General features: G+C 43.2%; 1 protein-coding gene across 12 annotated transcripts in view; it reads left to right on the top strand.

Annotated features, from left to right (window-relative positions):
* Nucleotides 1-13,431, top strand: part of BRSK2 (BR serine/threonine kinase 2) — a 304,023-nt gene that overhangs the window by 275,231 nt on the left and 15,361 nt on the right. For all 12 annotated transcript variants that reach the window (XM_063398200.1, XM_063398199.1, XM_063398205.1 and 9 more), the window contains 4 exons: nt 832-880; nt 5,529-5,652; nt 7,568-7,748; nt 8,377-8,466. In XM_063398200.1, the coding sequence (XP_063254270.1) occupies nt 832-880; nt 5,529-5,652; nt 7,568-7,748; nt 8,377-8,466 (444 nt within the window). The remainder of the gene's footprint in view (nt 1-831; nt 881-5,528; nt 5,653-7,567; nt 7,749-8,376; nt 8,467-13,431) is intronic.

Here is a 13,431-nt window from a genome sequence, read left to right as displayed (position 1 = left end):
AGTGAACCTAGGGCTCTGCCATTTCCCCTGTGGCTGTGCTCCACTGCCTCTTCACAGCCACAGGCTGAGCCTTATGCTAAAAAAAAAGACAGCCAGAGGCAATGGGCTGAAATTGTCCTTCTGAAGCACAGCTTTTTTGATCTTGGTTAATGCTTTTTTTTGCCTCCTTTGGTAATTGGTGCAAAAATCTCCTTAATACAATCAGTGGTTTCATATCTGCTGGCCTACTTCAGTTTTCTAAGTCTCTAGAGTGTTGAGATGTGCAAAATTTTCTTCCTCAGGCTCCAGGTGGCTTTTCTGCATGCCAGCAAAGGGCACCCAAAGTCACATGCCTTATCCTTGGACGTCAGCAGCAGCTATCCCAATGCCCTGTGGTTTTACCAGGACATGATCCCATGGGAAAGGACAATTACAGCCATGGAATAGTTAGATTTTGAACTGTGATGATCAGTGCCATTGTCTCTGAGGTGGTCAGAGAACTGCAGAGAATTGCAGCAGTGATTGAGCTGCATCCAGCTGGGCTTTGAGGCAATTACAAAGCAGTTGCATTGGCACAGTGTGTTTGGGTCTGAACCCAAAACCACAGAAACCAGTGCAAGATTACCTAATGGACCTAAGGAAGGGTAGAGTGAGCCTTGAAATGCAGCACTTGATTAGGTGCAGAGATCTAGAGACATATGACCAGCGTTCAGAATTAGCCTGCAGAGGCCATGGGCAAATGCAAGCGAGTGCAGAATTATTTTGTTGGCATACAAGCAGAAAATGGAAGGTGTACTGAATCACCAAATTTCTTTTCTCTCTCCCTCTCCCTGGCTGTCCATGCCTGAGCAGTACCTACACCAGAAGAGATGTCTAATTTAACCCCAGAATCATCCCCAGAGTAAGTACTGTGCCTTTTTTTCCAGCAAATACCAGTGTTGTTTCCCGGGCTGAATGTCATAAGCTGACATATTTCTGCTCTGGATCAGTATCTGTTTGTAACCTGTTGGCCTGTGGGTGGGACAGAGATGTGAAATGATTCTTTTGATGAGGACCCTGCATAAAATCTATACCTCAGTAATGGCAGTGGGGTCAACAGGTGAGGAAACAGTCTCCCAGTAGCCACATCATTTTCTCACAGCTTGCTGAATATGCTGGGTTTGTAACATGTTCTCTCTTCATTCATTTGATAGTCAAGTAGATCACTCTTTGGGACTGGAGAGGCTAATCAGTGGCTTATACTGGCACTAACTGTGCATCAAAAAGTCTTTCTTTTAGTACAGGAGAGTTTGCATCCTCAGGATGGTATGCAGGAGGCTCTGCTAAGATAATTCACAGGGATCTTTGGCTGCGAGAGGAAGCGCAGTGTTAATTCTAGGCAGCAGTACTAGGACGTGGAGAAGCTGTTTCATATTCACCAGGCTCATTCCTAAAAGTCAGTGTACATTTCAAGCATTTCACTGCACAAATGTGCATCACTGCGTGGCAGGTTTGGAAGTCCCTGCCAGAGTGCTGCTCCAAACACTTCCTAATATGCAACAGATGCCAAATTATTCCTTTTTATTTTCACAGCTTGTGTTTGTGCACCCAATGCCCGTAGACTTAGCCTGCCAACCAAGGCAATTTGGCCTCTTGTTAAGAGACTTGTATGAAATATTCATTAGTCTTGGATGGGAATTTTGAGCTTGAAGTTTTGTAATTGGTGACAATGGTATTGTCTTCACAACTTGCCCCAGATCTGGCTTTTATCTGGTGTGAGATGGGCACTCAGTGTAATACTGCAATATGGAGAGGGACAAAGACTTCAGGAGAGGGAGAAGTAGGGATTAGTAAAGATATCCAGGAAGAAAAAGGGAATATATTGTGTTTTCAACACTTTCGAGCATTTACTAGTAGAGAGGCATGAAAGAATTTCATAAAATTGGCACATCATTATCACAGAAATATACAATACTCTCATCTCACATGTTTTTAAAGCCATTAAAACAGAAAACCTTCAGAATTAAATTTCTTCTCTTCATTGTATGTATCTTGGTGGAAGTTTTGCTGTTAATTTATTGCCTTCCCCGCTTCCCACTCACTCTAAAAGCTGGTGGAGAGAAGTAGTGCCTGTCATTTGAAGCAGTTTGGATGCAACTCAAAGCCTAAGGCCCTCTTTTCTTGTTCTGTATAATTGCCAAATTAATGAGTTCAATTGGGCTTCACCCTGCAGTAAACATAATAAAAGTCATAAAAAATAATGAACTAGATTATATTTTAATGATAGGTGTCTGTTGCTCAGTGCCCACTTCCACATGTCTTATTTTTCCCCCTATTTTCTTCTTTTCTTCAAGAAATAAGATATCCTTATCAAGAGCTGTATTGACCTCATGGTTGAGTGATGAATATGTGTCCTAGCTCTGTCTGGTGCAGCAATGCCTGCCATTCATTTAACAAACCTGAAGATTCGGTAATACACTTTGACATGTCTGGGTAGTGCTGTTCTTTCTCAAGAAAATGTGAAAAAGCCCTAGAAAATGTGTTAGGTATGACATTTAAAGAGACTTAGCTCCAGCTGCTTTCAACCTGCAAAGCTCCATTTGCTTGAGTAGAAATGTTGCTATTTATGCCAAGCAGGTAAACCACTGGAGGTTACAGATCTGTGTGCTCAGAGACAGAGAGGGAACACAGGAGGCTACGTGGTCAGACACTCCAAAAGTAGGAAAAGGAACAACATTACAGGAGTGAGAAATTTTGATGTGAAGTAATAAAACACCAGCCTCTATTTTCATGCTAATTCCTTTGCTTTTTCATCAACTGGACTCCTTATTGGATTCCCTAGTGTAATCTACATACCCAGCCTCCCCCACATATCTCCTATCTCACTCCCCCTTTAAGAAGTTTGTGCTGGTAAGAGAAGATTCTTAATTTTAAGTACATTTTGTACTACTTACAGCCTGATCTTGAGAGATGCTAGAGCATGCCGTTTGGGGTGCTGAGGATTAATTTACATTTTAACCCAAGTTAGTGGCACTTAATGCCCTCTAAGAGGAGAAAATTACTCCAAAGCTCTCTTCTCAATGGGGCTATTCCCTAGGTGTGTGAGTACAGCTAGTTCTGCCAATTTTGGGGAGAAAAGTCAGTGCATGTGTGCTGTGTCTTGATTCTGCTCATTACAGAAAGAGGAGAGGCCACTGGCATCTATTCCATCTTATGTGACACCAGCAAAATTATTTTAGTGAATTCAAATGATTTGCAAGCTGGAGCACAGCCCAGGCTAGCAGTGAATCTTCCAGCCTCACTATTACTGGTGATAACCTCACCGAGGAAAAGAGCCCAGATGGATTCTGGAGACTCCAGACCATGTTGAACAGGAAAAACCTCCCTGTGTTCTGAGCCCTCGTTACCTGTGTTTGTTCAAAGACCTATAAATGAAGGGCCAGCAAAACCAATAATGAAAATACAAAAATGAAAAGCCATATTTTAAATGAAAGTTCATATTTTAAGATGGCAGACCTGCAATTAAGTAAGCACACTTTTCCAGGCCCTTGCTTCCCCTTGGCCTCTGGAGCCCATCCAGCCACTCCTGGTTCAGATGATGATACATCCAAGCCTAAGACAAGCAGCCGTTTTAGATGGATAACCAGGTGCTGATTTACTAATGAGCACAGACCCCTTACATGCAGGGAGCTGTTGCCCCAGCTCTCCAGGGGCTTGCAGAGTTGTTGTGGTGTGTGAGAGACACATGAGCTAATTAGTATGTAATTTTCTTTCTCACTCTAACCCTGGCTCCTTAACGACCATTTAAACGAGAGGCCCTTTCTCTTTACTGCTCCCTATGCTAATCTCTGGCTCACTGTCTTAGTTACAGCTGCCTATGAATATTTTAGGGAGTGACAGTTTTCCAGCCCACTTTAATTGAGTGGGGGGCACTGTTTTACCAAATTGCAAGTGAATCTTTCTGTACTCTCATTTTTGGTTGCCTGCAGTAAATGAAGCAAATCATTTTTTGCCCAGATGAGCGGTCTTCCAGTTGTGGTCCTTCTGCTGTGTGCATTAAATGGGCAGAGGCCTCAGAGCTGCACAATTCATGGAGCACTCTGGGATGGGGAATGAATGTAAATTGCTGGACACTGCTGAGGTCAAGCTTTGTTCTTCATCCTGAAGGCCTAGACTTCAAATTAGTTTCTTAGTTTGCTCCTCTCTCTCTTAGCCTCTGTCCTTCCTCTGCCTCTGCCTCACTTTGCTGCAGAAATTGAAGCTACCAGCAGCTTGCTCCAGCTGTTCATTGCTTTCCTGGTAAACTGGTGTGTAGTAATCGCTTTTGCAGATGGCTCTCCTTGTCTGGAGAGATTGTCTTCTTCCACTGGGTGGTGAATGTCCACCCTGTTGCTTGCCATACTGCAAACTGGATTTGGTGTTATAAAGTATGCTGTAGAGGGGGAAAAAAAGCAGTCCCTTGGTGGCAGATCTTTCAATTTGTGACATTTTTATGCTGAATTCTTCCCTACTAGAATACGCCTGATTTAAGTAGGATTTTCCCTGGGTTCACTTTGGTCGGGCAAGTCTTTGGCTGTGTCTCACGGCTGACAGCCTCTTTTCTCCTCTCAAAACCACACCTGTCAGAGATGGTACTTGCAGGTTCTGGATAGTGTCTCTCATTAACATTCAAGTCCCTGTGTTCTTCCTGTCTAACTGAAAAGCCACTGTCAGTGAAGTCCACTGACATGGTTAAACAATAAGCAAAATCAAACGTTTGCTGATACAATCACAGCAAAAAAACAGAGCAGTTTCACTTTATGATGAAACCACCATCTGATCCTGGAACAAACTGAGGAGCTGGACTGCTGTCAGTGGAAAGCCTGAACTGTATCTTGCATGGTGTTGTTATCTCATGTCTTAATACTGAAATAATACTGAAAATTCATTCCTTTGTAGGCTGGCCAGAGCTCACACACGGTTACAGACACCCTGAATGGGACTAATGAACAGGACAGTCTTTGTCCTGGCCTTGTGTAATTGTGGATTTCACTCACTGGTAGATTGGAGCTCCAGTGAAATCTACAGCTTGCTTTAAAAAGCAAGGTCTTGTGATTGTACAGGACACCTTCAGAAAAACATCTTTCCAAGTCCTGTAACACCAAAGGAGTTGAAATTGGGTGGGAAGGAACTTAAGTCTTTGTGTTGCCAGGATCTGCATGTTGTCATAAGAAATTGAGAGATCCCTGGAAACAAACCAGAAATGTGTCCCCTGATTTATGTGTACATTATATATGCAATATTTGTTGGTATATTGGCTTAGTCAGGAGAGTTACCATTGCTCCTGATTTTTCACTGTTGGTGACACATGCTGCCAGACAAAGGCTGTGTGGTCTGTCATTTCATTGGTTTTCAGCAAGTGAAATGTCGTTCTGATACTGTTTCCCACTTATTAGTAGTAATACCATCACATCTGGGGTGCCATCAAAACTTTCTAATGTGTTTTTTAGTATTTTTTCTAGCTAGTGCCATGTAGGAAATAAGAAATAGGGTTTCATATTCTAAATATCTTTTTCTTTTCATCACATCAGGCTTGCCAAAAAATCCTGGTTCGGTAACTTCATCAACTTGGAGAAAGAAGAACAGATTTTTGTGGTCATTAAGGACAAACCACTAAGCTCCATTAAGGCTGATATAGTCCACGCTTTCCTCTCGGTGAGTCACCCCAGCTGCCTCTTGGAGGCATCCCTCACTGGTCATTCCATGTGCCAAATGTTCCTGGACAGGGGCTGTGCTCCTTCAAAAGCATCCTCTGTGGATTTAATTTACGTGGCCCGCAGTGGGCTCTGTGTGAATTACTAACTGTAGATAATGCTCTGTAAGGTGAGAAAAGATTTCAGCTTTCTTGGCACAGCCTCCAGGATGCCAGAGTTCGGAATGCACGGCAGTGGAGCACACTGCTGGCACAGTATCAAGACACTGATTTGCTGCTTTGTCAAATCAGCCTTACAGTCACTGGCTGGGCAGCAGATTGGGTCTCCTGTGATGGGTATGCCCTCCACCACTTCAGGCAGACAAAAGGCCTGTCTTAGATCTGCATTTGTTACTTTAAATCCCCACTTCGGTGCTGTATGGCAGAAAGAAGGGTAATTTCTTCTACTGTCCAGAGTTTCAGAGGTTGCAGATGTGGTTTGTGTACGGCCTAAGAAAGCAGAGGGAAATTGTCTTATTTTCCCACAGAAAGTCCTTGTTCTCATTATGTAGAGGTAGCAGTGATGAAAAAGTCAGCATAGCAAAGGTAATTTAAAAGGTTTTTCAATTCAAGGTAGTCAACAACATCATTAGACTTTTTCCAATAGAATTAAGAGAAAGAAACGTAATTTCTTATATAGTTTGTTATATTGATTTTTTTCCACAAAATACTGAACTCCATTTTAGTCTTTGTGATTCTGCAATGAACTTCTTTCAAAAATGCAGCCATAACCCTTGTTACTGTACAAGCACACAAGGAGTAAATGCAGTACAGCAGTGGGCATCAGACACTGGTGTCCATCCCATGTTGGTTATAAGCAGCCATGTTACTGTTTCAATTTCATGCATTTAGCTGTGCTTTTGAGGTTATATTGTGGTGCAGTGTGTTCTGCTGTCTATACTGATGATCCTGTGCTCAATCCATGTGTGGTTTAGGTGTGATGTAGGGATTTGTGTGCAAACACAGTGAATAATCTCTTACAGCAACATCCAAATGCAAATGCATTGTCAGAGCCTGCTAATTAACTCCTTAAAGTCAGCTTCTCAAAGAACTCTTCACTTGTCCTCCTAGAGGTTAGAGACTAGACAAGTAATTTGTCTGGGTTTTTTAAATCTGGTCCTTTATGAAGCAATAAATAGTATATGAGTATGTTGTTAAATTTTGGAGGAAAGTGTGAAAGGTAACTGCTTGAAAATTAGGAAGTTATGAAAGCCTACTGTGGTTCTGAATGTGTAGATGTTGGGTGATGTCACAAAGCTTCTCAGAGTTCTTTTACATGTTGATAGAAGTTTGGGTGAGTTATTGACAGGGATGCTTTCCCTGGCACTTTAATTGTCCCGATGTCTACCTGACATCACAGAATCCACAAAGCTGGAAAGGTCTTCAGGAGGTCTCCTGCTCAAAACAGGATCAGCTATGAGATCAGACCAGGCTACTTAGGTGTTTTTTTATATTCAGTTTTATATCCCACTGACTTTTCTGCCCATTCCCTTAATATGACTTTTTGCTCAGCAAAAGGCATTTCCCGAACCTGGTGAATGATTAGGAAAAGAAAGACTGAGTGTATGAAGTTGAGCAACACATGTAAATTCGTAAGTGTGTTGGGTATTTCACCAATATTCAACCCTTAAATTTAGGTCAATCCTGGTAGCAGCAGTGCGCTCTGCTGTGGTGCTACCTATGCTCTTACTGATTTCACAGTTTCAATTTTCTACTGTTCTGTTTCATAAGAACACTGTACAATCCAAATTCAAGACCAGAAGCAAATCTAGCAAATGTTATTCATTGTGGAAATGTGTGTTGTTATAAACAGAATTTTGCAGATTTTTTTTCCCTTTAGCACTGGTTCTACTGTCTGCTTCTACCAACCTCTTTCAGATCCCAAGTCTCAGTCACAGTGTCATCTCACAGACAAGTTTCCGTGCAGAATACAAGTCCACAGGAGGTCCTGCTGTCTTCCAGAAGCCAGTGAAGTTCCAGGTGGACATAACATACACAGAAGGGGGAGAGGCACAAAAGGAGAACGGGATCTATTCTGTCACTTTTACACTCTTATCAGGTAACCATGGCAAAGCTCTAAAATGGGTTCGAGCTAGCTTGGTCCTTGCTGATAATAGAGGCCTGCAAATTGCTCTGCCAGAGGAAAAAATATAACTGGCTTAACCTTGGTAAAATTCAGTCAGGGGCAAGGAGGATATCAGGAGCAAAACTGGTGTTGGTAGTGGTGGAAATACAGGGAGGGAAGGAGATTCCCAAAGAGGTGAGGTTGGCACTGCCATGATTGGTGCTAAAATGGCTGCTCTGCACACCAGTTTTGGTGTAACTCATGATACTGGCTCCCTGTCCCAGAGGCTCAGCTGGGCGCTGTGATGCCCTAGTGCCTTCCTTCTGACAGAAACTCACACTCACCCTTTTCTTCTGGGTGGCCACATGCCCCCCATAGGGGTTGCAACAAAGAAACAGACCCCTCACTTTTTCTGTCTTTACAAAAGGAGCCCCAAAGCCAGTCCTCTTCCTGTTGAGTCCAGCATGCCATAGTCCCTTTGGCTGAAGGACAGACACACAGTCAGGACACTTCTGGGGACAAGACTGATGGGAAGCTGCTTGTGATCCTTCCCCTGCAGCCCTGTGTGTGAGCTTGGCTCCCAGTGCTCTCACAGCCGCCTGTGCCTCTCCTCTCCCCACAGGTCCAAGCCGTCGCTTTAAGAGGGTAGTAGAAACCATTCAGGCACAGTTGTTAAGCACACATGACCAGCCTTCAGTGCAGCAGTTATCAGGTAAGTGGCTTCTACTGTCCAGCACCTTCAGCAGGGACAGGAAGGTGAAGTGCCTCTCATAGCAGGAGGCTGAGGGAGGCCATCCCTCCGATTACAGCAAAAAACGAGCTCCATTCAGACAGAGCAGTAACTCCCTGCTCCCACCCTACTCCTCCGTTTCCATTCCCTCTCCAGTGCTCCCAGCGCATTCCCCAGTTGAACAGCTTCTGCCCTCTGCCCGCCCAAAGAGCCATTTGCCCACTCCTCCATCAAAAGCTGCATCATCAACAGAGTTTCCAGGTTTTCTCCAGCTCCAGAAACACTCAGAGTAGAGACAAGCTCTAGAGGATACTTGATTTTCAAACCCTTCAGGCACACTTTAGACCTGACAACCTCCAACTTCAGTGGGTCCCCAAACAAACGTGAGAGCTACTTTTAACTTAGCCATTAACATGTGGTCAGAAGGTGGCTAATAGTTTCCAGCAGTGTGATCCAATTTTCAATACTGTGGTAGCACAAATTATATACTAAGGTTCTGCAGAAGATATATTTTATCTGTTTGAAATGTAAATTTCAATTCCTCATGGTGGTAGAGAAAGCCTTACGTGTGTGACCCTGTGCAATGTGTGCAGGCAGCCTGCATGGATAACACAGAAACTGGCCTCATGCCATTATTATGTAGCAGGTGTTCACTCTGAGCACTGTAGTGGTTGTATACACACACACAGAATCTCAGTGGTAACTCTTCCATCCTCTAAAAGGACAGAACAAAGAAGGTGAAAGTTGAAAACATAAGGCAGATAAGCTATTGGGAATGCCTCAAGGAAGGAAAAGTAGGGACAAGCAGAAGGAACATGCAGATACCGGGAATAAATAGGGGCAAAGTAGAGAGCAGAGGCTGCAACAGAAGACAGTGAGGCAGAAGGAGTGGGAGATGAAAAGGAAGTAAATAAATGTTATGCTTTAGAGCCAAATTCTGTTCTTGACCCTTATGTGAACAAGCCAAGATGTAAGTGGGGGAGTTAAATTGGCATTGCATCCTAAAATTAAGTCCCAGATGTCCTTGGCTTGTAGCACATATGGGTTACATCCTTCTGGTCTAATAGTGTGGCTTTAGCATCCAAAGATAAAATAACTGCATCTAGAAGTGTGTCTGCCTAGTACCTGACAGAGAAACAGGCTCAGTTCAGTGTCCACTTTGCTTTTGGCCTCCAGCACTGCCTGACCCTTCTGCATGCTGGAATACGACGGTGCCCAGCAGATGGGTTATTCTGTTCAGAAGCAGGGAAAATGAGGACACTATAACTATGATTGATTCAGGTTTTTGCTGTCTGGACTTCTGAAATTAAATCAAACTCAAGAAGCAGCTAGAATTTTCTGCCAGCCCTTCCTTTTGGGAAATGCTGTGGCTAAGTGGGAGTGAGAGGGTTGCGATAGGAGAGCATCCTTTAATTGTATTTCATATTACTGTCAATGCATGGACAATATTCGAGCATTCCCTGTTTCTTTGGGAATAAAGTGTACCCTTACTTTCCTGTGAGGGAAAAATGCTGTATAAAGTAAATAACTTGATGATAACTTCACCCTAATACATGCTAGCTACTGAGGCTCTATAGAAAAAATGGAACCCTCTTGCACACTTGCATGTGAAGCAGGATATCTCCCTAAGAAAGCCATATTATAGCAGGAATAAAAACCATTTATCTGACCAAGACTCAGGGAAATGTTAAGGGCATACTCTGCTATGAGAAATGTATCTGACTTACAGTTTTGCTCAGGTTCAGGAATAGAAAAATCATATTATTTCTAAAGCTACATGAGAGCATATTGTTCTAGCAGGGAAAACCCAACCTCACCTCTAATGCCTGAGTGGAACAGATAACTCCACATGGAGCAAAACCAAAATTGATGGTCTCTTGAAATTTAAAAATGAGAATTCCCGTGGCTGGGGACTTACCCAGGCAAGACAGCTCCTGGGACAGGTTGCCAAACTGTTCTGTATCACACCACTGCACCTGATCAGGAATGTTCAAGTCTCTTGAAAATGAGAGAAGTCAACCTGAAAATTTTAGGTTGGAACAGCATACAAGAAAGAGAGAAAGGGAATCAAGGGAAATAAAGGGATTGTTATGAAAAGAGACAACCCTTGCATCAAAGTAGGGTGGCCCAGTAGTTCACATTCCCAGCCAGTGAGAGTAAGGGGAAGTAAAGGGAAAAAGGACTGAAGTTCACATTCAGCAACCTTGCTTAGCTGGGTGTCTGGTTGGAAATGTGTGCAAAATCTTCCTAGAAATCGTCATGGAATTAATCAGCATTTCTCACTGGAAACAAAGCAAAGTCTTCTCTGTTTCTCTTCTCCTCCCATACTGCCAGCTCTGAACATGGCATAGGGATTGTGGTGGTTGGACCTGTTCAGGTTCATGGTTTGAGGACACTCTGTAGGCAGTCTACTGCTGCAACAGACTGAGCTCACCTTCACTTAGACTCTTCCTCCGTGGCTCTGAGCATGGCACTGTCCCCTGATCAGCAACACTGGTTCAGTACTGGAGCTTTTCCTAGCTCCCTGTGCACAAACACATCCTATGTGTCTTGTCTCTCCTGCCTTACAGTTCCGATGCTGTTACAGGTGGGATGATGGAAACAATCTGTGAAAGGTGCATGCGTGTAAAGGGAGACCTGCAGAAGGGGAAGATAATTGAATTGAGTATAAAGCAGAACAGCAAGGCCTAATGAACATATGGCAGTGAGAATCATTCTCTCTGCTGCCCCTCTGATCTGCTGTGCAGCATCCCAGCCCCCTGAGCCGGCCTGCCTGGGTTTCAGAATGCATTTTCCTCTTATTCATTCCTCCAGCTGACAACAATGTTTGTAGATGTCATGTTGCCCATGCATCTGTGTGTGTGTGAGCCTGTTATGTATCTGATTTAGGAAGATGTGTTTCTGTGTCACACTTGAGCACCCTATAATATCCCTTCCTCCATATATCCCTTCATTCACTTCCATTGTTCCTTTCTAAGACTGGCTGTGCGTATTTCTTCTGGCATACTCTGAAGCAGGAAAATAGATTCCCTCCCTTACCTGAAAAAAAGTGTAAATAAATAAATCCATTCCAAAAGTTAATGTAATGCTTCTAAAATCCACTGTCTCGACGGACAAATTTAGTGCAACATACCAGTTTTGTATCCTAATCTTTCAGGACCTCTGTGCCATAACTGCTGAGACAATAGCAGGTCTGTGACTCATGACGTGCATGGGACAAGTAGATAGGGAATGACTTCATTTTTTGTTCCTAATGAAAGAAACTAGAGGCCAGCATAAGATACTGGAAGCCAAGGACCAAAAAAGCCATTGGAAAACATGTCTTCATGCAATCTAGAACCGGTGGGACTCCTCACTGAAACAGGTTCTGAATGGGAGGAAGTTACAAATGTTCATCTTCCCAAGTACTTCTTACTCACAGGAATGTTGGGTAACTCCCTGTAGGGAAATCTTCATGGGATTGCTAAACAGAGAAACTACAGCAGGTTCAGGAAACCTCCAACCTGACAGTCATGAGTGAGGCAGTGGTAGGAGAAGTGTTCTGTATGCTTGGCCTGTTCTTTCACTCCTGGGTGTCTGTTGGGCTGCTGAGGGAGACAGCACCAGATCACAGATCACAGAATATTCTGAGCTGAAAGGGACCCACAAGCATTGTCAGGTCTGACTCTCAGATGGTTTTGCCCTTGGATCTGAACCAGAAGAGTTGTCCATGTGTGCCAGTAACAATACTGGTCTCACAAAAGCCATTATGCTCAGTGAGACCATGGAAGGCCCCTTTGGGATCAGGAGGGTGTCACTGTCTGTGAGAGCAGTCATCCTTGTCTCTGGTCCGTGAGGGGCTCCGTCCAGAGCCCTTACACTCCGAATCTCTACTTAGGTAATCCCTGGGCAGACTGCCCTTTGCTGGGATAAAAAGATCTCTCTCCATGGAGGATGATATCTCAGATTTGTTCCTTTGTTTCAGCCCAGCACTTTTTCTTAAATCATGATCTGTTTTTCTCTGATGTGTTTGCATGAAAGAGTAATAGTAGCAGCTGGTGAATAGGGACATGCAAGAGCCATCTGTGATCGTTCACAGGGTAGCAATTTGTATTTCCCTAATACTTTTTTGCTTCTCTGAGCTTCAGTTTTAAGTGTGGGATGCTATGTATTTGAAATTTTTTCCCTATTTTCCCATGTTCTGGGCAATCAGCAATACTGAAATAACCTTTATAACTTCTTTGTAAAAGGTTTTCTCTTTCCTTATTACATTTATTGGCTTCATATCAGATTTTAACTGTTGACATCTCTTAAGTTCAGAGCATCTCACTGTTGCTGCTGGAAGTGCCTTTCATCAGCATAAACAAGTGTTTAGAGACCATATCCAGCTTCAAAACAGGACAGTGCAAATTCTTGCTAGAACACTGATCTGTGAATTCCAGGTATTTTATGGCTCACAAGAGCTGTGGGCTGGCAAATTGCAACCAAAAAAAAGAAAAAAGTAAGAAACCTACAGTTTCCAAATGTGTGAAGAATTTTATCCAGATGGAAGAGGGAGTAAGGAACAAATGAAGTGCTTTTCAGGGTAAACTTCCAGCTGCAGACTCAAAAAAAAAGAACTCTGCAAATGCCAGTTTGGAACTGAATTGCAGGTCAGTTTTTCTGAGGCTGATTCAGGTCCCAAGTTTCTCTTGTTTCCTGCAATCTTCTGTGACCTTTTATGTCTTACACTCTTGTAGTGTCTAGGGTAATTACTTCATATTGCTATCATAGTTCCACCTACAAAAAGTGCCCTGTACTGCCTGGTTGGATTGGCAGAGCACTGTGTTTTTGCTAAACAGCTTTAGTGTTATTACTGAACAGCCTTCATTAAAATTAGTTACTGGTAGTCCAGAAATAAAGCATGTAGAAAAAGTCCAAGCTCTCCAGAGTTTTGATAGGAAAACAGAATTTCAAATAAGCACAGAA

The sequence above is a fragment of the Prinia subflava genome, chromosome 5 (assembly GCF_021018805.1).
Source record: "Prinia subflava isolate CZ2003 ecotype Zambia chromosome 5, Cam_Psub_1.2, whole genome shotgun sequence".
Classification (NCBI taxonomy): Eukaryota; Metazoa; Chordata; class Aves; order Passeriformes; family Cisticolidae; genus Prinia; species Prinia subflava.
Note: the sequence above shows the minus strand (reverse complement) of the source record. Positions and strands in the feature narration are given on the sequence as shown.